This window comes from Symsagittifera roscoffensis, chromosome 1 (genome assembly GCF_963678635.1).
Source record: "Symsagittifera roscoffensis chromosome 1, txSymRosc1.1, whole genome shotgun sequence".
Lineage (NCBI taxonomy): Eukaryota > Metazoa > Xenacoelomorpha > Acoela > Convolutidae > Symsagittifera > Symsagittifera roscoffensis.
The window spans coordinates 52,999,053-53,026,151 of record NC_087062.1 but is presented as its reverse complement, the minus strand read 5'-3'; the positions used below and the strand labels follow the sequence as shown (position 1 = coordinate 53,026,151).

General features: G+C 35.6%; 1 protein-coding gene across 1 annotated transcript; it reads right to left on the bottom strand.

The window, feature by feature from the left end:
* Window positions 1–10,475: 10,475 nt before the first annotated feature.
* Window positions 10,476–13,738, bottom strand: LOC134856797 (MICOS complex subunit MIC60-like). The gene is made up of 6 exons (XM_063873076.1): window positions 12,963–13,738; window positions 12,122–12,316; window positions 11,735–11,917; window positions 11,543–11,631; window positions 10,960–11,414; window positions 10,476–10,721 (listed from the first exon to the last, which is right to left on the bottom strand). Exons 1-6 carry the CDS (start codon window positions 13,725–13,727, stop codon window positions 10,594–10,596), a joined length of 1,815 nt encoding a protein of 604 aa, XP_063729146.1. The 5' UTR covers window positions 13,728–13,738; the 3' UTR covers window positions 10,476–10,593.
* Between the last annotated feature and the right edge of the window lie 13,361 nt (window positions 13,739–27,099).

Genomic DNA, 27,099 nt, shown 5'->3' with positions numbered 1-27,099 from the left:
TCGAAAAACCGTCTTTAATGACCAAAGAAATGATTATGCTAAAAACGGCAATCGAAAGACACCAATCAATTTACCAATCAAACTTCTATCCGATAAACATTCAATGCTGTTTTTAGTCAATTCAAGCTGAAAGGCAATTGGTATTGTCGCATGGTGACTCAGCTAGAACGATACCCGAACGCACTTCTCGGGTTCAACTTCAAACGGGTACAACTCCAACGTGAACAAACGGGTTTCTCAAACAAGTACCACGACAACTCGCAACAAAAGACAACCACCAAATTTTAAGAAAGCATTTAGTCGGAACACACAATAAAAATTTATAAGCGAGGCAATGGTAAGCCGCGACCGCTCGTCTCGATGTGCTTACCTGTGGTATTTTGCGCGTACATCAAAGTTTGATAGTGGTATAGATTGTATTCAAAGAGATTTATATAATAATTTAAGTATTGTTGCGAGTTGTCGCTTTCCTTAACCTGCGAGTAGTTTTTTTCCCGAGTTGTTTTTATTGCGAGTTGTCGCAAAAACTGAGTTTTGCGTGTTTATCTTTTTTGCAGCTATTTCAAATCTTAGTTTTGCTTTTGTTTAAGATAAAAGTGAAAATCAGAGTCACTTCTAGTTTTTTTCAACAATAAGAATTGAAAGAAATCATAGCGCAATAATCTTTGAACAAATAAAAACGTGTTCAGTATGCTTTTGTGCCATATTTGAAACACTAGTGCATTATTTGAAACAATAGTGCACATTTGAAAAACCATTTCAATATCTAAAATACTAGTGCAATATTCAAATTTTGCAGTAGTTTTTCAAAAGTGACATTGAAATACTAGTGTATTATCTTTCCTAAAACAATCAAACAAAACAAATTAGAAAGAAAAAACCGCGTGTTATTGTGAAAATTTCTTCAAATGTATGTGTTTTTTATTGGAATTTTCCCATGTGTTTCAGAACAGATAAGCAGCAGCTTACATTGAACACATTTCAGGATGCACTGCTCGACACTGCGTGCCCGTACCGAACTTTTTGGCCATAATCATATCTGATCATTGTAAAATCATGCAAAATTCATGTCTGTAACAGATGTCTGTATTCGGCATGCACATACCTGCATCAGGTGTGCTAACTGAAGATATGCTCACACCTGCAGCATGCATGATCATGCCTGAACTGAACATGCTCACACCTGCAGGATACATGATCATACCTGAACTAAACATGCTCACATCTGCAGGATACATGATCATGCCTGAACCGAATATGCTCACAACTGCAGGATACATGATCATGCCTGAACTGAATATGCTCACACCTGCAGGATACATGATCATGCCTGAACTGAATATGCTCACACCTGCAGGATACATGATCATACCTGAACTAAACATGCTCACATCTGCAGGATACATGATCACGCCTGAACCGAATATGCTCATAACTGCATAAACGCCTGAACTGGTAGTTTTTGCTACACTCTTTTTTTAAAAAACAGAATCAAACATAGAAAAAAATGGCTTCAAATCGTGATCTTCAGTATTATAAGATAATTTAAAAAATGGTTAAATTCCAACAGCATCATAAACTCAGCTTAATAATGTGACACTTTACATCAAATTTTTGGTTTTTTCTCAGATATTTTCCAATCTACTTTAACAAATAAAATTAGAAAAAATCATGCGTTAAAAAGTAGTCGCACATTTGTTGTTATTTTTTTTCAATGAGGTTAATATTATCAACCAATCAAATTTCTTTATTATATTTGCAATTTTTTTGGCTACTGGTTTGCGAAAATTAAAAGATTTTTTTATGGTCCGATCAAAATTTATCAAATTTTGCAAAAATCATGCGTTAAAAAGTAGTCGCACATTTGTTGTTAATTCAATCAATGAGATTAATAGTATCAACCAATCGAATCTTTTTAATTTATTTGCACTTATTGCGGCTACTGGTTCGCGAAAATTGAAGGATTATTGGCCAAAAAATTTTGTGACGAATTGCTTTAATTATAGTTCAAACCGGGGATATTTAGTTTTTTTCAACTATCCCTCCCGTTGACCCCCTGAAACTAACCTGACGTCCTCTTTTTTGGGATGTAGATACGACATAATTTCCTTCATTTGAAGATGGTTGGCTCGAGGAGGTAAATTTGGATAAACTCGTTTCGAACAAAATCTGAAAAAGTGAAATTTTAACAACAAAGACCAATTAGTCAAGATACGCGAAGTAATGTATAAATAAATATGAATTTGTCAAGTTTTCAGTCAGGCGTTATCATGTCTGCGGCAGGCATGAACATGTTTCACTCAGGTCTGATCATGTAAGATCCAGGTACGACCATGTCTGTAGAAAAATACGCATGCTCACTTGTGAACAGCCCTGCATAATGGGGGAACAGTCCTGAGAATATTCTCTCCCCTGCTAAATGGATGATCAGCCGTGAAATGGCACAAAAAGTTCAGTACGGGTGTCTCAATTTCTTCACAAATTTTCTCAATGTAAAACAAAGCTGTCGCTTATCTACTAAATAAGCAACAGTTATATGATGCATCGAAGTTTTTAAACCAATTGGAACGCCCGGGTGTCGAGTTGGGATCAAATTTGGAGTTGCAATGTAAGATGTTACTTATCTGTTGTGAAAATGACAAACTTCTATCAACACCATCAGTTGAACAAAATTTTACGCTAACACGTAATTTTTACTCTCTTATTCGTTTTGTTTGATTCCTCTAGGAAATATACTATTGTTTCAAGTTTTGCACTAATGTTTCAAAAATTCCAGCAGTGCTTTCAACAATTGCGCTAGATTTTCAAATATGACACGGAACCATACATACTGCGCATATAATCATTTGTATTCATAGGCACGCAAATTCAGCAATCAATAAAATTCTATTGGAGCAATGCAAGCCAGCTAGTTCATAATTTGGCCAACATATGGTCATTTTTTAAAAAACTAGAGCACATTCTAAAAGTTCAGCGGGCTATTAGTGCTTAGTACTCTACATGAGATTGCAAAAAGTGACAAACGTTACATCAAAGTAACCATTAGTTGGTAGATATTCGCTCTAAGCGAATATGATGCTGAACTGCAAATCATCTATTGGAAACAATAACTTGATTTTTTAGCAATTGAATTTTAATTGAAAAGTCTTGTTTGAGCCTGAACCGACACAAAACTTTTTCTCCTAAAAACATCTAAGCTAATCAAAAAGGAATCATTTGATTCAATGTTAAAAATCTAGCTAAACCCCAATTTAATTGAACAGTACACTTCAGGAAGTTATTTACCAATAAATCACAAATTTGATATTAGCAATCAAAATTCAACACAGAGACGAAGCTCCTAAAAACATGCAAGCTAAAAACATTGATTAGCTTGCATGTTTTTAGGCGAAGTCAGGAAAAACATTTCAAAAACCAGATCGGAAGAAGTTGCCAACATTTTTTGAAAATTTAACTAACAAAACTATTTATAACTGACATTTTAAACTTGCCTGTTCTGTTGAAGACACGCGATGAAACTATTTGTAAACAACACACAGCTGAAACAGTGAAATCAGACATTTTTTCTAAACTTTTTGCTAAAGTTGACACAGTAAAACAACAAAATCTTCCAGCAGTTCGATCAAAAATATCGAAAACTTCGGGTAGATTCAACTTCTGATTTGATATGACTTCAGGCTTGCGTGGTCTTTGTTTTCGAAAGAAATGGCTGAAAAAAAACTATGGGGGAAAGTCTTGAGAAAAAAATTTCAAAAACTTTATCTGCACACAAAAGAATGATTTAAGTAGAGCTAATTGCACAACCAAAATTTGAATCATTTTCCAACTGGAATTGAGAGAAAAAACAACAAAAAAATTGTATAACAAACTCAAAAAATTTGAGATGACTTCAGGCTTGCGTGGTCTTTGTTTTCAAAAGAAATGGCTGAAAAAAAACGATGGGTTAAAGTCTTATGAGAAAAAAAATTCAAAAACTTTATCTGCACACTTTAAAGAAATATTTAAGTAGAGCTGATTGCACAATCAACGCTTGAATCAATTTTCAACTTGAATTGAGAAAAAAAAATTGTATAAAAAAACTTTTATTTTTTGAAATTTTTTTAAAGCTTTTTTTCAATTTATTTGTTTTGTTAATTAAATGAATTTGTTTTGTTGGTATTGTAATAAACTGTATTGTATTGCATTGTATTTTATTGTATTGTTTTGTATTGTGTTGTATTGTATACAATACAATACAATACAATACAATACAAAACAATACAATATAAACAATTCAATACAATGCAATACAATACAATACAACGCAACACAGTACAGGACAAAACAATACAATACAATACAAAACATTACAATACAATGCAATACAATACAATACAAAACAATACAAAACAATACGATACAAAACAATACATTTAATTCCACAATTTCATTTAATTAACTCAATCACTACCATATATTACCAAAGAAAATTATTCGAAAAAAACAATAGGAAACTAAGCCGACAGAATTGAAGCCGACCAATCTCAAAGCAGAAAATGTGCCAAAAAATGGATTCCTACAAGATCTCATTTACATCGCAAGGGTAATAAATCTAATTATGAAAAGTTTTCGTAATCAAAAGAACATTTTTTCAAAAAAAAAATGATCCATTCAATATGCAATCAAAACGCTGAACTTTGATTCAATTGGTATTTTAAAAACGAAAAACTCTTTTTAAGCTGATTAGTTGATAATATTCATATTCATTTCATAATACTCGATGAGTTTTTTTTTTCAAAAAAACTGAATTCGAGAAAAAATCTATTTTTAATCAACTGATTTCGAAAACTTTTTGACAAAAACTACTTCAAGTGTTTTAAAAATGGATAGAAAATTGCAAAGAGACGATCTTTCCTAGAGATATTTTGTTCTCCTAGACGTTACACTAAAACTTCGACCTAAATGTTTTTGCGATAGCTTAGTTTGCTGCTTATACTCGAAATCATTGCTCATTTACACTCGCTTAAAAAATTAGCCTTCAAGCAAAATCTCGCAAAATTTCATCTTTACGCTTCAAAATCTAGAATTCGGACAAAAAGAAGGTGTGCGTTGAGACAGATTTTTTGTTTCCATCCATCTTGTTTTGAGTCACTAATGGAATTCATGTTTCTTTTTTAGAATCATGTTTTTGAAACTCATAGGCAACGAAACACATCATAGTATAAATTGCATTTTCCAATGAATCGATAAATCGTACTTAAATTTTTTTTATTCGCCCGACTTTCTCATCAGAGCGGATTCAAAAAATTGTTCACCTAATCTCATCGCTTTCCATTTTCACGGCACCGCTGACTAAATTGAGAAAAATTGAGAAAATTGAGAAAAAAAAACAAAAAAAAAATATAAAAAGCTCAGAAAAATTTTTTCGAAAAATTTAAATTTTTTCTGTTTAAATTTTTTCATATTATTGAAAGAGCCTAGAACCATTTTTGTTACTTGAATTAAGAGAAAACTAAAAAAGAAAAAATCATTTTGAAAATTTTTTTGAAACTTTCTTGATAATTTTTTTCACTTTATTTAAAAACCCAAAGAGGTTGACTGAAGATTTTCCACAATTTCAGTTCAGAAACTCAATCAGTCTCATGAGACACCAAAAAATATATACTCGAAAAAATAACATTATGAAAATAAGCCGACGCATTGAAACCGACCAATCTCAAAGCCGAAAATGTACCAAAAAGTTTTGAATCCTACCAGAACTCATCTGCAATTCTTAATTTAACAAATCTAAATGCAGAGCGGTAACTGTATTAGCTGACTGTTGTTTACTTTAATTTACTTTGAAGCAAGACAAATTACGTGTAACATTTTCACGTGCGCGAATAAAGTAATTTACGGAAAAAAGTTTAGTATCCGATTTCACTGCCCTCGCTTCTCGCAAAGACAAAAAGTATCAAGTTCAGAAAAACTCCTTTCTAAGCTAATTTTTTTCAAAATGATCTATGCAATCAAAACTGTGCTATCAAAGCGCTGAACTTTTATGAGTTTAAGCTGACTAGTTGATATTTTTCACATTCATTTGATAAAACTCCTTGATTTTTGTAAGGATGAATTTAAGCTGATATGTTGATAATTTTCACATCAATCAATTCATAAAACTCCCTAATTGTTGTCAAAAGAACTCAATTCGAGACAAAAAAATAATTCGTCTATCGTTTGATTTTGAATTTTTTTTAAAAAAAGCTACTTGGTCGAGCAGTAGCTTGCAAAAATCAACCGTCGCAGCCTGAAAAGCTATATACCAGAGGATCTAAATTTACAGATCAGCTGAAAAACAACAGGATGAAAAATTCAGAAAAGAAACAGAAATTTTACGTCTGATCAACGAAAACGAACTCGACTCAATGTGTTTGCCCGATTGATCAGCAAAACACTACTTGATGTGTCGCCCAGAGTTCTTAAAACTCTCAGCAGACAAAAACAATGAGCAGGTCGAACAACATTTGCTCTGTTTTAACTGTTTGTTTGGTCACAAGTTGAATAATTTTTATTCTAAACAGCGGTGCACAGTAGATAACTGTGGCAGAAAACACCACTCAACTTTGCATCGATTAAAAGCAGTTGCAGATGAAGCGCAAACTCATCAATAATCAAACAACGTCAGTGTTGACACTCATGTTTCAACTCCATTTAGCGATGATACGATGGACCTGGAGGAACTCTGACATGTTAAAAATCAGTCGCCGTTTATGCCTGTAACTCTAATTCGTGAAAACAAACTAATTATGTTTTACGCATTGTTTGACAATTGCAGCATTTGTTCGTACATTCGCAAAGCAACGGTTGAGGAGCTAAGATGCATTCCAAAGTAGACAATTGATTTAAACGTGCAATCCATTTTCTTAGAAGTACAGTAAGAACTTCATTTGATCGTGCTATTTTTACAGTATTAAGTGTTTTCTGGATTGAAAAAGCGTTGTTTGACGGAGTACACGTGAAAGAGCTCAACAAAATATGCACTCAATTCAACCATTTGGGCTAAGTTTACTTTCCTGCTTTCGAAGCCAACTCGGAGTGGATGCCTTTTTTTCATTGCCAAACCTAATATCAAAAAGAAACCTATTGGGAGTATTTACGCAATTCTTAACTTCCTGGGTTGGACTAAAACGAACCCGATGAATCAGACACTTCTTCGTGATAAAATTATCGATCACTCAATTAATTTTTTTGATCCTGAACACTCCAGCCAGTCCAAGTAAAGTGAGTTAGTTGAAACAATCTAGACAATTGATAAATTGGGTATACGCTTAAAACCAACACCACCTCGGCACTCTGCGAAATTGAAAACGCCTTCGTTTCATGCAAAATAGTATCCTTCATGATGGACCAAAGTATCATATCGTACCGACAAGGTCTCTCTACCGAACACCTTTGTAATCTCTAAACAGGAATTGAAAATTTCTCTGCAGCGCCGACTAAAAAAAGAACCCGTCACGCTACATTTTTATAGAAAATCGCTGACCACCGATATTGACAAAGGCTACGTTAAATCGGTATACTTTTTGTTTCCGCAGCCTGCAAAGATTTAGTATCTTTCTTATCATGCGGTTACCAACCCAAATAAACCAGGCAAGGCAAGAAGCGCTGCCAATGCAGCTTTGAAGTTTGAAGGATTATCCTTTAACTCATGCATTGAGTCAAGTCATGCCCTTCTTAAATATATGTTCGGAGTCTTGTTGCATTTTAGAGAAAATCCGATAGCAGTTTCGTCAGACATAAAGGCATGTTCACGCAAATTGGAATAGAAGAAGAAGATCCAAACGCTTTTTTCTGGCCTTTGGAAAAAGGTATAAAACAATATCAATGCTTGAGACTGACATTTGGTGCTAAGTGCTCTCCCTCGATTGCAAATTTCGCCTTGCTGCAGACATGAAAAGATTTCTGCATACATCTACCTAAAATTACGAAATTCATCAACGAAAGCCTTTATATGGATGACTTTGTTCGCTTTTTTCAGTCTCCGAAAGCAGCGGATATCTCAGTTCTGGCTCTCAAATCATGTTCACATAAAGATGGTCTGACCAAATTCGTTTCCAACAGTTCTGAAGCTCTCCAATCGATTGCTGATGCCGAAACCAACGAAGAAAATACTCAAAAAAATTAGGTGTTCATTGGAACTTTGCAGAAGACACACATTTTAGGAAGCTGCAGGTTAAATAAGATTATGACGCTACAAACATGACACTGCGTAAAGTCTTGCAACAGTATTCTACCCACTGGGTATTCTCGAGCCTTTCCTGGTTAGCTTTAAAAAAATTTACAGGAATTTTGGTGTTTAGGAATAGCATGTGATGATAAAAGTCCTGATCAATACACATCAGTCATCAAAACAAGTTCAACTCAATGTCGCGAAAAGTCTTTGGTAAAAATTGGCATTTTAACGCCTTTTTCGTCTCTACAATTACATGTTTTACATGTAGCTCCACTGAAACAAGAGAGTATTCCAAAATTGGAACTACAGGCAGCTCTTTTGGGAGCCCGACTTCATATGTTCGTTTTTGACGAAATTAAGTCCATTTTTCAGAAACTTAGGCCCTGGACAGATAGCACAACCGTCCTGGCGTGGCTGAAATTATGTTCCAAACAGATATCCCTTTTAGTGCCAATCGCATAAAATCCTTTCCTTGTCGAAAGTAGACCAATGGGATCATATTCAAGTAAAATGAACACTGCAGATCATGGAACCTGTGGCATCATCCTTTCAAACGTATACAGCTTTTAAATATTTCCACCAGAGTTTTTTTACAGCCTTTGATGACAACGCATTGCACTTCCTTTAGCCTTGGTTGAAAAGTTATTAAATCATCTTTTTTTTCAAATAAACCAAACCTCTCGTAAAATTGTTAATTCATAATTGACTTATAATGATGACGCAAATGTAAGCCTGGGCATTGAATACTTGATCACTTAACTTTTGACGTACAAAAAGCAATCAACAAACGAACTATGTGAAATTTGAAAAATATTCATGACAAAAGCCTGTGTGTAGAATACATATAGACGCGCATAAATTTAGTCGAGTAAACAAGCGACAAGTTGATTTTGAAGGAAAATATTTAGATTTTTTTGACAGAATAATTTATCGATTTTTCAAATTTATCCGGAGTAAAACTCTTTTTCACTAATCATAAGAAAACGTTTAGTATATTTTCGATTGTGCAATTTACTTCGAGCGAGCTTGTTTGGCTCGAAATTAAACTTAAATACCACACTTTCAAACCAGCTTTCTCTTAGGATCTTCCGATGATTACTTTTGGTACTTGAATTTGCATGGGAAATTTAAAAAAAAACTAAAACGCAATTAGGACTAATTTTGATTAAAGCTTGCCCATTTGAGAAAGATGGATCATTTTTTTTCATCTTGCTGAGAATTTCTGAAACCAGAAGTCATTCACTTTTTGCGCCATTTGTACTTTACTGAAGAGCATAACTTATACACAGAGGCGAAGCAGAGCTTCGCATCACTTGCAATCCAAAAAACAGTGCGTTGCAAAATAGTGAGTGGAAAAAAGAGAGAAGCCAAAATTTCTGAAAATTTTATTTAAAAAATTGCACCTCCAAAAACTTCATGCTTGGATCGGATGATGTTCATGAAGAGCCTTCAAAAGCATTGGGAATCAATTAACGAACGGCAACAAATTTTGGGTCAACTAATGTTTAGCCGAAAAGAAAACTGTTGTCCAAAAAATGTTTATAAAGTTTCAAGTTTCTACGACCCAACCGTAAATATAATCACATAAAGATATATTTCGCCCTCCAAATTACCCAATATAAGTTGACTCCGTCGATATAACATGAAATGAAACTGTTTCTTCGAAAAAAAAATGGTAAATCAGATGGTAAATCAAAACTATTGAACCTATATTATAGTGAAAACTGTCGAAATATGAAACACACGCTTTAGAAAGGAAGCAGATAAAAGGCCGTACCAGATAAGATAAATGGTATTTTAAGAAAAACGGAGAATGAACCGACAGATACTATGACGAAAACCACGAATCCGAAAAAAATCAATATTCGTTCGATAATTTTTTTTTGAAAAAATAATTATTACTTGAAACGAGCTTAACACCTAATTGCGTCTAACCAAAATTTTTTCAAAAAAAAACAAACCAAAATAAGTTTCATTACTTCTTTCATTAACACAAGAACTTGCAGGATGTTAATTACTTCTTCCATGTATGTTACCAGGGGTATATATAATAATTTGAACGGTAGCGTGCGCTGAAATGCACAACATTTTCCAAAAAAAGCCCCAAAACGCCTTATTTGAAATGTTTTTTTTTCCAAAAATTTGCCTGGTTCTTTCTAGTTTTCCACCCATCAGAAAAAATCCTAGATCCGCTTCTGTATGTTACGATATTCTGGGACACCGTCCTTCACTGAATTCCTTAAAACGCTCAGCTAACAAGACGAACTTTTTTTATAATACCAGTATCATAGCGTATTTGAAGATATTAAATTCTAAACTTTATTCTCACGCAAGTGCAATTCGATTTCTTTCAATTTAAAAAGCACTATAATATAGTTCAGTGACATTTCAGTTCAAGACAATCACGAAAGTGGTTGGGTGGCAAATCCTGTGGCAGTTGAGAACAGTGAGAGCACCCTGGCAGCCTGTTTGGCCTCCAGAAACAGACGTGCTTCCCTCACCCAGTCCTGCACCACCTCTGCTGGCTTCCCTGGAACATCACGTTGACTTAATAGATCGATACGATATTTCAAGCGTTGATTGCTCTTTGAACTGAATTAAAAACCCCTAGTCAATTATTTTTTTGAATCAAATTAAATTACTTAGCTGAAACACTATTGAATAGTGTTCCTGTAATACTCTTATAATAATGAAAACTTTTGTTTATTCGTTACTATCCCCTAGCAGAATTACGATGAACTACCATTTTAAACAACAAATTTTCATACCTTTTAAATTATTTAACAGTTTAACACTAAGAGACACGTCGCCTCTATCCAAGGCCACCTTTGCATATCCCAACAATTTGTAGTTGTCGCACGAGTGAACATCCAAATCTGTAGGAACCACCGTTGAACCCACACTGTTGAAGGAAAACATTGATCTCAGCAAGGACAACACATGACTGTAGAGCGAATCTCTTCCTTCACAGCTGTCAACTTTTCCCAGTCTGAATGAGGTTTTGAATACCTTCTGGAATCTACACTTTAGCATATCTTCAGTGTACACTCCTCTCGAGCGAGCGGTTGGGGACAATGAACTCAAAACTGTGGATACAAGAGGTTCATTTTCAGAGTGGTTTATTATTTCGATTCTCCTTAGAAACTGATGCAGAGGCAGCAGCTCAGCATCTAGTTCATTTGCATCTTCAGATGCGACATTGACTTCGCGGTACAGTTGATTTCTGAAACATTCAAATATGAAATCAAATTTATCGTTCACTTCAATTTCAGCTAATCTAAAAAAACTTTAAAAAAAATGAGAAACTAAACAACATAAGGAGGTATAGGAACAGCAGCATTTTTGTCTTACTTGAATGCCTCGGACGCGAGCCACATGTAGTGAGAGTACAATGCCTTCCTCTGTGAGTCAGCCTTGCTTTCTACGGCTGTTTCTATTCCCTGAATCAGATGATAGCAAATTACATCAAATCAAGTGCATAGAACAATTTAATTTAAACACATTGAAAGAAACAATCGTGCTTTAATTTAAAGCTCATCTTACCCGGATCTTGGCGGAGAACAGTGAAAGTGTCTGTGCGTGTTGCTTCCTCAATTCCTCCAGCTCCTCTGCCCTTTTCGCCTCATAATGAGCTCGGATGAGCTCTTTTTCACTGTCCATGGCAGCCTCCACTAACTTCCTCTCCTCAATTACTCTGCGCTCCACTTCGCTATCAAAGTCTTCGTTCTAAGCAAATGAACAAAATATTTAGCGAAAAAAAAACATTGTCATTCAAAGATAGAATTTGTGATACTGACTTTGATCTGCCACAATTACAAGTCTTTATTCGCGCCTGAGATCCCACAAGTTCGCAACTCGTAGGCTAGTTTCGCTCTGATATATTGCTTTTATTATGTCATAAAACATTAGATACTGATGTGTATCACTAACCATGGCCGTTGAACTAGTGACGCCCCCTGACAGTCCAGTTCCAGTTTTATGTTTCTCTTGATTTAAAAATTGACTAATCAGAAGACAGCGCATTGTTTTCAATTTTGTCTGAGCTTCACTGTACGCATTGGACAGCTCTTGAGAGGATATTTCATCTAAGTTTACCTTATCGCTCGCCCACAAGGATTGATCCTGCTGCAAACAATTTAAAACATAGCTAATTGACAGTTGGAAAAGAGTAATGAAGAACAAAATAGATTGCGTTATAGCTCTTTGAATTTATAAAACAGTTTATGATGGACATTTTTTTGTTAAAACTAACCCAATTTGGGAAGAAAACTGGATCAATAGGCGAAACTTTTATTTCGCTGGAAAATCTGAACATTAAAATACACTTTCGAAACTAGAAGTCAATCAAGTTTTCCATGACATTTACACTTTTGCTGTTCGATAGTGGAGTTTGCCTTCCTTTTAACAACGGAAATGCACTGAACTTAAAAAAAAATCACAAGTCAAAACGCGAAAAACCAAAACTGAGCATGAACAAACTTTTCCTGAAAAAAAAAACATTAAGACCTATATAAGAGTACTCACTTCGTTCATTAGTCTTTAAAAATTTACCCAATAAATTAGAGATAATTGGTAGACTGTGAGATTGAAACATCGTTTGAGCAAGAAAAAAAACACTTTTACAACCAATTTCTAAAAAATTGCTTTGTTTTCCATCCGTCTAAGAGAACGTTAAGCGCAACGGAACGACTAGCTCTAAACAAATCCACACACCGATTTATCTACAACTAACATCGAGTCCGAGTGTGAACATAAAGCCAACTGAACTGACCTTCAACTCATGCAGTCGCCCGACAGCATTATTCAACTCTGATTCGGAGAAAGTGATAATAGAACATGTACCAGCCAGAGACTTGCCCCTGTCATCCAATTTCCTCTGGTAATCCAAAACCAAATCTATTTGCCCTACTTCACAATTCCTTTTCAATTTGTTCAGTCTCGATTGACACTTTTCACCAGCCTGTACACACGCTTGCAACTCATTAGATCGCTGAGCAATTTCTTCGGAAAGGTAGACAAATTCCTCGTGTGAGAAATCAGCTGCAGGAGTAATTTTCTGTCTCAGCTCCATTAAAGATTGGGACAACCTTTTCTCGTCTCGAGTAAACTTACTCAACCGCTTTTCTAATTTTTCTAATTTCTTTGAAATATCTGTTTCTACTTTGTTCTTGCTCCTCTTTTCTTCTTTATACTTTTTTCCTTCAAACTTTCTCTCAATTGAGGATTCGTTCTTCAAAACATCAATACCTGTATTTCTCGGCAACTTTTCGCCAACATTCAGCTCTTCGGCACTCTTAAACCGCTTCGCAACTTCATTCAAGGTTCCCGGAAAGAAGTAGTAGGCAGTTGCACCTCCAACAACTACAGCACCGCCTAAGAGTGCGACTGCTTTCAGGGATCTATGAGATGATTCCGGCTCCACTGCGCCTCCGGACCCAACATTTTTTCTGGTACGCGACAAAAACAAAGTGCGCTTTACAACAGAATTCAGCTTACCAACATGCCGTAGAGACGAAATCACCCTCCGCTCATGCATGTTCTGAAAACAGTTCAACCGATTGAGGACGAAATTTAATTATTGTTTCGACCAACAATTAGGAAGCAGTTATGAAATAACCTATGCACACAAAATTAAGTACCCACCGTACCCTAATGCTATATGGTGACGTTGGCGGAGGGGTATTTCATCTCTCCCAAAAAGAACAAGAAAATTACTCTCTACCTGAGCGCGAGCTTAAGGCCGGTGATCTCGTTTGCGTATTGAATCGAACAGCCCACGGAGATACTACACAATCGCTTGCACCGTCTCGCTTTACTTCCGCAAGGATAAAGTCGGCCATCCCCATGTTTCGCGTAAATCCTTAGGAGTACAGGATGTTAGCGTGCAGAATATAATTAGTTTATTTTAAGATGGGACTAATTTCCTACATTTCTAAACCGGTTGGCCAAGCAGTCTACGCTGAAGACTAGAACAAAGTTCTTTGGATTTCAGTTAGCGTCCCCCAAAGGCCAATCCCTACATATTTAGAAATAATGATTTCGTATTTCTGATCGACTGACATGACAGACTGTGATAGACATTAAATAATTAGCAAATGATTCCATGAACCAACTACTTTGATATTGGGTAACCTTTTCACTTCATTTTAAGGTGGGTAGCCTTTTCACTCCTATGTTGGGTAGCCTTTTCTATTAGATTTTAGAGATCTGGTTTATGTTTTTATTGGTGATATCGAAAGACGATGTAATTCTCTGATGAAAGAAAATAAGAAAAGACAATAAAACGCACGTTTTTCAGATCAAACCGAAATCATCCGCCGCACTGCGTAAAAACAAATCTTTTATCTTTTATAATGATGAAAGAAAATAAAACGCAAGTTTTTCAGATCCAAAGTGAAATCATCCGCCGCATTGCGTAAAACAATTCTTTTATCGGAATTGAAAACAGAATTGAATTGAAATGTGTAAATTATCTATATCAAAATCTTACCGGTAAGAGGAACGCTTTTACGAATGCAAGAACATTACCGACAGCCAATTAAAGAATTAACAAGGCTGTTCCTATATCAGGGCAAAGCCCTGAATGTTCCGACTGTCCCTTAATTCATATCGAAGAGTTTTGAAAAAAGAAAATATTGAAAATCTATAAACTTTATAAACGCCTCTGTTGGCAATTGGCGTACCCATTTGTTGAGTTCAAATTTTGTCATTTAGTTTCTTATTTGAAAGTCAAAGCCCTTATTCAATTTTACCCTTAGGCAATTACCCAGCCCAATTGATTAGATTGCGAATGAAATGATATATATCATTTCTAATTTGAATTGCTATTTGAGCAGATATTTTACACATATACGTAGGAGCATATGTTTTGATTGCAAAAGAAACTATCTCTAGGCAGAGCAACATGGAATGTTCTGATTGCAAACCTAACTTTGGGCAACGAAAACTGACAGCGAAACTTTGCGAAATCAACAGACCCGTTAGAGAATACCACCAACAGACAAAACTAAGGAAAGAGAATTTCAAAAAGTATCTGCAGAGAAGTTGCAGAAAACCAGATCAAAAAAAAACAGCAGATTTGAAATGAACATTTGGAAGTTCGCATAATTTTGACATTTCTCATTTGAAGATTCAAATTTTTATAATTACTTTATAATTGTAATATTATATCACGTTTTATTTCAAGTTGGAGTGGTAAGGAAATACAATTATAAGTTGACTCAGGACGCTCCGTTGAATTTTCTGAACCGACAAATTTTTTGAAAACATGATTTTTTTCCTCCGTTTTTATAATATCCTCTGAATTAAAAAATTGACTGTAAAGTCCGTTGACGCTGAGACAACTTTGAGTGACAAGCCGTAAAATTTTCTTGGTAGCAGGAGGTAGTTGATAGAAAAACATAGGGATTATAACAAATTTAATATCTATTAATCAAAGTAATTAGTTAAAAATCACACCAAAATGGTTTTGCTGTTGGCCAAAATGCTAGAGAACTCCCTATTTCACAAAAAATTTCATATTTGGAACCAATCATTCATTCCCTTACTTCATAAATGAAATTCATCTAGCTTCAAATAAAATGTTTGATTTAAAATAGTTTTCATTCTTCTTTCCTTTGTTTAAAAAATTACGTTTTTATATCACTCAAAAAACACGATAAGCGAAAGCGAAGAATTCGAAGCGAACGCCGCGAGTCCTATCGAAGGACAAGTACAACTTCGACTCGAAAGAATGCAAGCGAAAACCCAACGAATGAACGCGGCAAAAGGACGAAAACTGGACAGCTTTCGAAGAGAGCTCGTTAGGACGCAAGATAAATTAAATGAAATGATCGACGATAAACGAAGATCCTGTCGTGTGAAATCAAAATTTGAGAAACTGTTGAACGTCGTTGAAAAGAAGGCACAAGAAATTGACGCCCAGCAGGGCAATGAGGCACGTTCGATAGAGTGTGAACAAAACAAAAACGCAGTGCTCTGAAGATTTCGTCAAAGAAATCAATGAATATTTGGAGAATACTGGCAAGGCCAAAGCGCTTGGCAGTACCTCAGCAGCTCAATCCCTATACAGTTCAAGATTGAGTCACAGACCAGGTTCCATGGAAACTTTGTCACACGCGAGTAACCAGTCAAATGATGAAGAAGTACTCCGCCTCAAAGAGATGGTTGCTCAACTGGAGCTGGAAAAATCAAATAGTAATTGAAAAAATAATCTGAAGAAAAAACGGAATTGAAAATTCAAAATATTGAAGAAACAGCGCGATTGAATTAACAACTTGGCAACATGACTTTGTCGATTGCCGACAAACAATCAGATCACGCAAATAAACGATTTGTGTCCCGGACAGGAGTGGTAGACACATATCTCCATCAAGAAAGTTAGTTTTTTTTGACGAAGAGGATCAAAAAGACTACACCGACGACTGGATAAAATCACTCAGCCAACCTGACGAACCGAAAAAGAATGCTTCGAAGTACCAATTTAAAATCGGATCGATTACGCAACAAGAAGATCGACATCAGGACAGATACTCAGATGATCTAAACAGCGAGTTCAGATATCTGAGTTTAACCAAACCCATCTTACCAAAGTAAAAATGCAACTTTTTGGAGGAGAGCCATTGGAATGGCCGAAGTGGTCAGGATTGTTCACGGCTACAGTGCATAACGCCAACATCACCAAAAATTTACTATCTGAAGAGCCATCTATCTGGAGAAGCAAAGCAGATACTAAAGGGACTCAGCTTCGATGGCAGCCAATACGAACATGCCTGGAAACTGTTGTACAGACATTATGGCCAGCCACACATCATAGTTGACTCTCAAATTAAGTTAGTGCATAACTTTTCAGTGATCAAGATGCACGACTCTTGCCAAATATCGAAGTTCGCTGGAATAGTGATTACATTTGTTAGTATTCTTGCTAACTTTGGATATCACGGGGATTTGAAAGCAACAGCAATTATCAACGTGATACTCGCTAAGGTCCCTCCTGATCTGAAAAAAAGGACTTTTTTGATTTTGAAAGAAGACATTCAGATCCAAGTGCTGAACTAAGTGAATGGTTGATTGATGTGGCCTTAGAGCACGATCAATTAATTGCAAAATGTCGTGAATCCAGATTTGCAACTGGATCCAGGAAACAAAACAATCAAGGTATTTTCCAAGGAAGAGCCAGAACCTATACAATAGAAGACAAGTAACATCTGAATAAAAACGCAGATCAATGTTTGTGCTGTAACAAAGGAATCCACCAATTGTGGAACAGTCCAGACCTCAAAACGATAAATGTGAGACAAAGATACGAAGTTCTGAAGAAAAATAGATTGTGTTTTGGATGCTTGAACAAAACACATAGTATCAAGGATTGTAAAATTAGTCCATGTGGGATCAGTGGTTGCGACAAAAAGCACAGCCGTCTGTTATATGAACAAAAGCGAGATAACAGAACAGATGTGCAACAATAGTCGACCAACTCTTGTAGTATGCCCCTAAGTAGTGGTTTACTTTCGATTGTAAAAGTAACACTAATTAACCCAGAAACAGGCAAGTCAGTGAACACTTGCGCTTTGCAAGATACCGGATCGACGGTGACACTAATTGATAAAAAGTCTCAAATAAATGTTGAATTTTTCAGCAAAGGAATGCAGACGAGAACTTTCTGGAACGAACAGTGCGATCAATATCAATGAAAAGGTCTCAGTGAAAGTGACAACCAGAAATCTAAAACCAGAACACATTATCTGTTTGGTACATCCAGATTTGTCACTTGGATCAACCAGCTATGATCACAAGATTTACAAAAGAAGATTTCCTCACTTGTCGATTTACCAAATTGCAAAATATCACACTCTGAAGTGAAACTGATGATTGTCCAGGAAAATTTCAGTCTGATAAGACCAATTGAGTATAAGCGTCAAAACAAAAGAGACTCATGGGGAGTAAAGACACCACTTGGATGGTCACCAAGTGGTTCATTAAGACAACAAGTTAGGATTTGCGAAGCACAATCTTAGTTCTGTTTTGCAGAGGAACAGCTAGCTCACGAAGCAAACAATGGTGGGCCATAGAAAATTATGGTTCCTGAGAAACTGTTGAGTCGCTATCTGGAGAAGAAAGAAGAGCTCAACAAATTCTCGAATCAACGACAAAATTGGAAGATGGGAAGTTGGACTTCTATGGACAGAAAACAACATCAAGTTACCCAATAACTACGGAAGTGTACTGGGAAGCTGAGATCGTTGCAGCGGAGACTCGGCAAAAACATGGAACCGAAGAAAAAATATACCGAAACAATCAAAGCGGATCTCAAAAAGGGTTTCATCGAGAAAATGTCTCAAAATTATATTCAAGAAAACGATAACAAAAAGAATTGGTATCTACCACATCATCCCGTTTTTCACCCATATAAACCAGGCAAAGTTAGAAGAGCTTGCAATGCAGCATCGAAGTATCAAGGTACCTCTTTGAACGATAACTTGTTATCTGGACCAGATTTGTTGCAGAAACTTGTTGGGACTTTGTTCAAATTTCGGGAAGGAGCAGTTGCACTCACAGCCGACATTGAACAGATAATTCTCCTTGTCAAAGTAAAAGAAAATGATACTCACAGTCTGAAGTTTCTATACTCAGATGTTGAAATTGAAAATGAAAGGACTGTTATTTACAAATACAATCGACGCATATTTGATGCTAGAAGTTCAGCAATTTGTGCAAACTATGCACTAACACGAACCCTTGAAATTGATAATTTACATCAGTTGTCAAATCATCTCTAGATGGATGATTTCATCTTTTCATCAAATGACCAACTGGAAACTAAGAACCTCAAGAAACACTTGTCAAGGGGTGGTTTCAAGTTGACAAAATTCCAAAGCAACGTTGAAGAGTTGTCTGAAAATGCCGAAGAAAACGAAGCACCAATTTTGGGTCTCGGTTGGAGGACCGATTCAGACACTTAAGCAGTATGTCGAATGAAGAACATACCAGTTGAAGGATTCTCTCAACGAGACCTTCTTAGCGTGGTTTCCTCATTATTTGATCCATTAGAACTTTTGTCAACCTATACAATTCGAAACAGAAATGTTTTGAAGAACTTATTGAAACAAGATGGGATGGATTAGGATAATATAATAATACCTGAAGATATTGCAGAAGAATATGAGTTTTGGAGAAAAGAAATCGTACAAATCAAAGATATTCAAATCCCAAGAAACTACTTCAAATTTGTACCAAAACAAACTGACCTGCATGTTTTGCAGACGCGCACTTGAAGGCTTATAAGGAGTTGCATAATTCTGTGCGTCAGGTGCAGATGCAAATAGAAGTTTATCTTTTGTTGGCAAAACAAGAGTGACACCAAAGAAGCAATTGAGCATACCAAGGCAGGAGTTGCAAGCAGCAGTGATCGCTACCCGAATCAAAAACAACATACTCGAATCGCACCAAGCCACAGTAAACGAAGTGTACATGTGGTCGGATTCTAGTACCGTATTGGCTTGGTTGTCTTCCGAAAAGAAGTTACCAGTTTTTGTAGCAAATAGGGTCGCGGAGATCTTAGACACCACAACTATCAACTCATGGAGACATGTGAAAGGAGACATAAATCCAGCAAACTTAGCAACAAGGGGTCTGACAATTAATCAGATATCCGATAGCACTTGGCTACATGGGCCGACTTGGATAAAAATTGAAGATCAGTGGCCAAAGAAACTAAAGGTCAACAATGTAGAATTGGAAGTCGTCGAAGAAACTTGTTTGAAAGTTACAATCATTGAACATTTGGTCGTCTGGCATAAGTTTAGTAATTTCAAAAGACTTCAAAATACAATTGCTTATTGCATAAGGGCAATAGAAAAAGACAAACCGAAGAATTTGATCATCACAGCTGAAGAAAAGATGAAAGCAACAAAAGCAATGGCCAAGAGATACATCGAGTGGAGGTTCAACCCTCCCAATTCTCCACACTTTGTAAGAGTTTGGGAAAGACTTGAGAAATTCCAAGAAAGCAATGTATAATGTCTTAGGAACACAGAACATGAATGAACACATCCTAAGAATGACAATTTGCATCGTGGAAGGAATCTTAAATTAAAGACAACTTACACCCGTTTCGGATGTCATTGAAAGTTATGAGGCGATAACCCCAAATCATTCTTTGATTGGATCGTCTGGGTCAGAAATGTGTCGAATCTACTCAAATGTATCACAGGAACTGAAAGCAGCCCAAACAAATGCAAATCAAATCTGGCAAAGATTTCAAAAGGAATATATTCCGAAGCACTTAGTAAGAACTAAATAGTTCAAAGAGTCAAAGAATGAGCTGAATGAAGGAGACCTTGTATGGATAGTTGACCCACAAATATTCACCGACAAGTTTCACTTAGGAGGAATAGTGAAATTAAACTATATTGAAGATGGCATCAGTAGATCAGCAGAAGTGAAAACGAAGACTGGAATGTATAATTCCAGTCTTCGACCCGTAAAAATACTAAAAGACGATGAAAAATTAATATGAAAATTTAAGTCAGTTATCGTTTTCACTTTTGAAAAGGCAAATTCATCGTAATTATTGGCGATAGTATGTTATTTGTTTACAAAATTGTTACAATACCCACTACGCATGTATTGCCAACATTACATTTATTGGTTTCTCGCGCATAAAAATTACAAACTGACATACCCGAATTGATTTGAAAACCCTTCAAAAGTTTACTCATGTTGTTATTATGTGCGGAGGTAAAGACGCATGTGATCATATCATAAGGATTACCCGCAAAACGAGCTGGCGAAATTACCCGTAATATGAAGATCTTAACTGGCTCAAGACCCAAACAGAAAATACAAGTTGTGTCAGTTTTTCCATGAGAATCATGTGACACTGAAGTAAGCGTCCTAAATACCTTCTTGGAGAAGTTTAGAAAGAACTTCGGACAATTGCACGTAAATCCCGAGTATAAGTCGTACACCAACAGAACGCATTACAATGAGCGTAGTTATCGCACAATTCTGAGTCTCTTATTAGAAAAATTAATTACTTGGTGATCTTGTTTGGCCGGTGACATTCCAGATTATAGATTTACCCATTTCATTATTTCTTGCACAAATTTCTTGTTGAATATTCATGTGACTTTACACATATTCTAATTAATAATATTATCTTGGCTTCTGATGCCAACATAGGGCCGACTATGAATGCCTGTTGGCGATTGGCGTACCCATTTGTTTAGTTCAAATTTTAAATTTAGTTTCTTATTTGAAAGTCAAAGCCCTTATTCAATTTTACCCATAGGCAATTACCCAACCCAAGTGTTTAGATTGCAAAATGCTAGCATTTCTAATTTGAATTACTATTTGAGCAGATAGTTTTGATTGCAAAAGAAACTATCTCTAGGCAGTGCAAAATGGAATGTTCTGTTTGCAAACCTAACTTGAGGCAACAAAAAATGACATCGAAACTTTGCAAAATCAACAAACCCGTTAGAGAATACCACCAACAGAAAAAACTAAAGAAAGAGACTTGCAAAAAGTATCTGCAGAGAAGTTGCAGAGAACCAGAACAAATCTAAAATAATTAGCAGATATGAAATGAGAAATGAACATTTGGAAATTCGCATAACTTTGACATTACTCAATTGAAGACTCAATATTTTATAAATACTTTATAATTGTAAAATTTCATCACGTTTTATTTCAAGTTGGAGTGGTAAGGAAAGACAATTATAAGTTCAATGCAAGTAAGTTTCTTTTATTGTTTTATGAAAACGCTCCGTTGAATTTTCTGAACCGACAAATTTTTAGAAAACACCATTTTTTCCTCCGTTTTTATATTAGCCTCTGAATTTAAAAAATTGCTGTAAAGTCCGTTGACGCTGAGACAACTTTGAGTGACAAGCCGTAATAAACTTGGACAATATCAAAGAGTGAAATTTTAAGTGGTACAAAATTAATTTGACCGATAAATTAGCCTCAATTCAATTTGCAATGATTTTGTTGTGCGGGACAATTCGACACGCATAAATAACTCGCGTTACGCTCTCAAATTTTTGAATTAACTGTTCGAAGCGCAAAAAACTTAGTCCAGAAAACGGAGCCAATTTGACCATTTACAAACCCCCCAGAACTTTACAAAAAAATTCGATTTCAAAAGTCTTTTTAAATTTGAACTCAGGAAGTCGATTTTTTCAGTGGAGTTAAAAAAAATTTTATGTAAAACTTATTTCGATCGGAGAAAATTGACTCAAAAAAACCACACCGAGCATAAATATTCCATTTTCTTCAAAAGTCGAAACAATGAAACATTCTATCAGAAAGCTGTAGGAATTCGTTGACACAATTCAATGACAAGTCAGGAAGCGTTCATTCGTTGTAGTATTTTTAATCAGAAGGGACTAGATTAATTAAGCAATCTGCAAATAGATGCCAATTGTTTTAAATGTGCTGCGATTCATTTCCTTATTTAGCAGCTATTTTTTCAAAGTCACCATCAGTTCTGAAAGTTACCGCACTAACCGTACGTTTGTCAACACCATTTTTAGCCCCCATTTTTTTTGGTCTCCATTTCTCATTTTCTGATGCATTTTAGCAGTTTCTGCTGTTGCTCCGAGATTGGAAATAAAAGAATCGAGGTAGTTTTTCTTCACACAAATTTAGACGATCAAACTAAAAACCTTTAAAGACAACGTAGCAAACCTCAATGAAGATCCAATACTTCAGAAGTAAACAGACATTTCAGCCGCAATTATTATAGTTAAATTTTTAGGTTACAAAAACTCCAATTTGACCAATTTTGGTAAATCTATGTGTGTTTTTGAGACCTTATCTATGGTACCCAAAGCAAGGTCAAAGTAATTTCAAATTGAACTCAATAACTTCTTTTGTCCCATTAATTCCTTCCAAAATTCAAGTTTAAAAATGTACATAGGTTCTCGACGGAACAACTCTGATAAAAAATTAACTGGCAAATTGGCCACCGCTTTTGTCAATTTGCAACAAAGGAAATGACCAGTGCTGATGTCGAATATAACATTTTAAAGAATGACATCCAGGAATGACATCTGGTTTCACCGGGACAATCGACGGGACTTGCCCCGAACTCTCTTGATCATGAAAAAAAGGCCCGCATTGTCTGCGCAACCAAAAAAGTAAGCACGACATTCAAAAACCATGTCAAAACACTAGCAATAACTATAACTATTCAATAAATACAAGCAAGGTACAATTGTTGGATCCGAAACATTCGACATTAGTTGAAAGGGCTACCTTTGAAAAATGGCACACAAAATTCAGATACTGGCTTAAGCTCTGATGATAAAATAACTCATTGTTTATTGTCTTAAATTACACTATAATATTTCATTTAGAAGTTTTCTCATTTTTACTCCCTTTTTTTGAAAACCGTTTTAAAAAAAAATTTTTTCCTTCCAACTTTGGGTAATTCAAAAAACCTCGTCAAGAATCAAGCGAGATCATTTAAGAGCCCTATTAGTCGTGATTTCAATTCAAAAATTTTTAAAACAAAAAAGACATTATAAAGAAAGACTGGTCAGAAAATTTTCGATTTTTAGATTTAATAGCAAACAAAAATTTCTCCCAACTTAGATTCTACTTAAGTTTTAACGATATCCTTTAGCGTTTTTAAAAATCAGTTACCTCTCTTTCAAGCTTTTTCCCACCTTATACAATAGCATAGGTCAGAAAAAAAAATAAGAGAAAAATTGAATTTGAACAACAAAATTACTAAAATGAGTTTTTTCTCTCGATTGAAAAACAACCAAAAGACAAATCGAAAAACATGGACTTAATTTTGAATTTCAGAAAACGCAATTTCAGAAAACTGGATTCAAAAGAAAACTTTTTATTCCGCTGGGACTTCTAAAAATTAATATCCACTCCCGAAATTAGAAATCGATCATGTTTTTTTGCGCCATTTCAGCTTTTATACTTGGAGAGTGCATTTTGCCTAGCTTCTAGCAAATGAAATTGAATTGAACTCAAAAAAGTGCATATATACCTGAGGGCCCTTATATGAGCATGTTTAATTATGAATGCAGTTCTTTTGCTCTTGAAACCTTCTAAGACTTTTCCTGAAAAAAAACTAACCATCATGACCTATATCAGAGCCTGAACTACGTTCATCTACTCTTAAAAAACGTCATAGTTATGTTTTTTTAAAATTTATTTCCGAATCCCTTTGGTTTTTTTTTTTTTTTTTTTTTTTTTTTTTTTTATTAGCCCCCGGCCTGCTCAGTGCAGGACCAACCGTGGGGGAGGGGGAGATTTCATCCATTTTGCCGCAGCCGGTCCCACCTTGAGGAGGCGGATGACACTGGGACCCCTCCAGCCGTTACCCCTCCAGGAATCCCTTTGGTCGCAACCGGCTACTATTGTTTATTTCTATTCTTACAAAATAAAAGCTAGCTATCAGACAATCAATTGACTCAGGAGACCGAAAAAGAACATGATTGACACTTTTGAAAAAGACGACCCAAAAAAGCGATAAATCACTTCTTCATTCAAACCTTTGTTAATTCATTTTTCAGTATATTTTTTCAAGTCTATCAACTCTATAACTTAGTCAAAAACTAAATCAACTGAAAAAACGCTGCGAATATACATCAGCCCTAAGTTTGCCAAAATCTGCATGATTGTTGCAAACAGGGGCGGATTTGGGGGGGGGGCGGAAGCCCCCCCCCTCAGGGATTCGACCCCCAGCCGACCCAAAGGGTCCCCCCTATGATACTTTTTCGGAAATTCATTTTTGGCGGACCGACCCTAAAATTTTTCTAAAGGTGCCTTTGGCGCCAATATATACTAACTTTGAGGGGGAGCGCGCGCCAAAAAAAAACGAAATTTTTTTGTCAAAATTTTTCAAAAAGTGCCCAAAAACGGCTTTTTTGACTGTTTTTTCAAAAATTTGCCTGCGGCGCACAAAATTTTTACCAAAATAGGGGCAAAACAGTGCTTTGGGACAGCTCGAAAAATCAATTTGGTCGACCTAAAAAAAAAAAGGTCGTCAAAATTTTGGAAAATTTTTCGAAAATCCGCCCCCCCCCCCCCCCCCCTCGAGAAAATCCTAGATCCGCCCCTGGTTGCAAATGTTACATAACTTTTACTTAATACTTACAAACTTCCGACTGTTTTTTAGTAGCCGATTAGGATTTCGGCTGATTTATATACGAAAATATCAAAGAGCGACTTTTACTGCATGCGAATCATAAAAATTGGAAGCTTTTACTAATACTAGGCAAATTACATGTCTTACTTTGCAGCTCAGTTTCGCCGATGAGCTTGATGTTGCTCTGAATGATTCTAAACGTTCTGATCAAGCCTTCTCAAACGTTGCACTCGGTCAAGCCAACTTCGACAAGCCAACTTCGGGTGGTTGAGTTCAGATGTTTTTGCTATGGACCTTGAAACCTATACTTCATATGCGAAATCAAGAAAGACAAGCAATTTTTCAGAAGCAATCGCTTATTTTTGACTCTATTTACAAATGAAAAACCGATGACCTTTGTTTGTGGTTTGATTATACGTATATTAACAGATTCTACTTTAAACTAGAATGCAATAAAGTAGCTTAAAATGCTATCGAGTAATTCAGAAGCTAAGCAGATTATCGAATAAATTTCAATTGAAACATGTTGGTTCACTCGATAAGAGATCTTCATTGAAAAAACTGATCACAAGTCTCAACTACTTGAAAATGGAAATATGATACGTTTGTACTGATGAATAGGGCTGCCAAATTTATCTACGGCTCTGTCACTTTCTTACTTTTTCATCGCAAAACCTCAGCCTTAAAAACAGTCTCAGACAAAAATTGTTGGCTCTTATCTACTTTTCAACGTCTCTACACAGAGGCGAAGTGGAGCTTCACAACACTTGCGATACAGCTCAAAAATTTCATTGTTAATTAGCAGATGAAATTCGAAACCTCAAAACACAGCTTTTCAGAAATTACTTCTACACTTGTCATCAATAGATTAGCTTTCAGTCGTAGATTTTCGTTCATGTAAAAAATGCTTCATTATAATTTGCAAAATGGTTGCAAGGTCTGAAAAACAAAATTTAAGATAGAAAATGATTCAAATACTATCACTTTAATGAAAACATCTAAAGCTCAACCAGCTGCCCAGTTTGAACTATTGCGACGAGCTGCTGATAAAGTCGTCAAGCAAGATACCATTTATTGAGAAAATATTGTTACCAAATATTGAAAGTTACCAAATATTGAAAAAACATCGAAGTCGGTAGTATAATATCCTTGATTGACAGAGGTTGCTACCATAAAATCATGGATCAAATGGACGTTACTGCCGAATTCCATCAGCCTCAGGGTTGCATTAATAACACTCCTTCCTATTATATGACGTTTTCAACGTTACTAATTGTTAATGTAGGTGAAAATTTGAAAACTTTGAGCAGTGTACCAAACAATGGATTTTATTCAACCATTTTAACAATGGTGATATTTTGAACTTTACTTTGTGCAAGTAGCGGAACAATGACTTAACTTGTAACAATGGCCTTATTTTGAACTTTACTTTAGTTACTTTAGTTTAGTATGTAAGCTAACTTATTTGTAAACTCAAGCATTTATTTGCAGCCTGGTTAATTGATTTATTCAATTAACTTCCTTTCTTTGTTTCATTACAGTACGAAGACAAAAAGCCAGTTTCCCAAATTTTTCAGGCTCAATGCAATTTTTCAGCTCAGCCCTCAGCCCGATTTGATAACTTGCGAGAGAATTGAGTTATACTTCAAGGCCTTCTAGTTTACCTTCAAATTTAAGCTTCCTCGCAGTGCCAAAACCTCTTTCCTGAGTTTATGTTGAAAGGCTTCATTGTTTCTGCTTTTACTGCAGTTGCTTTGAATTTTAATTTGGTTTGTTTTTATATTGCGGTCTT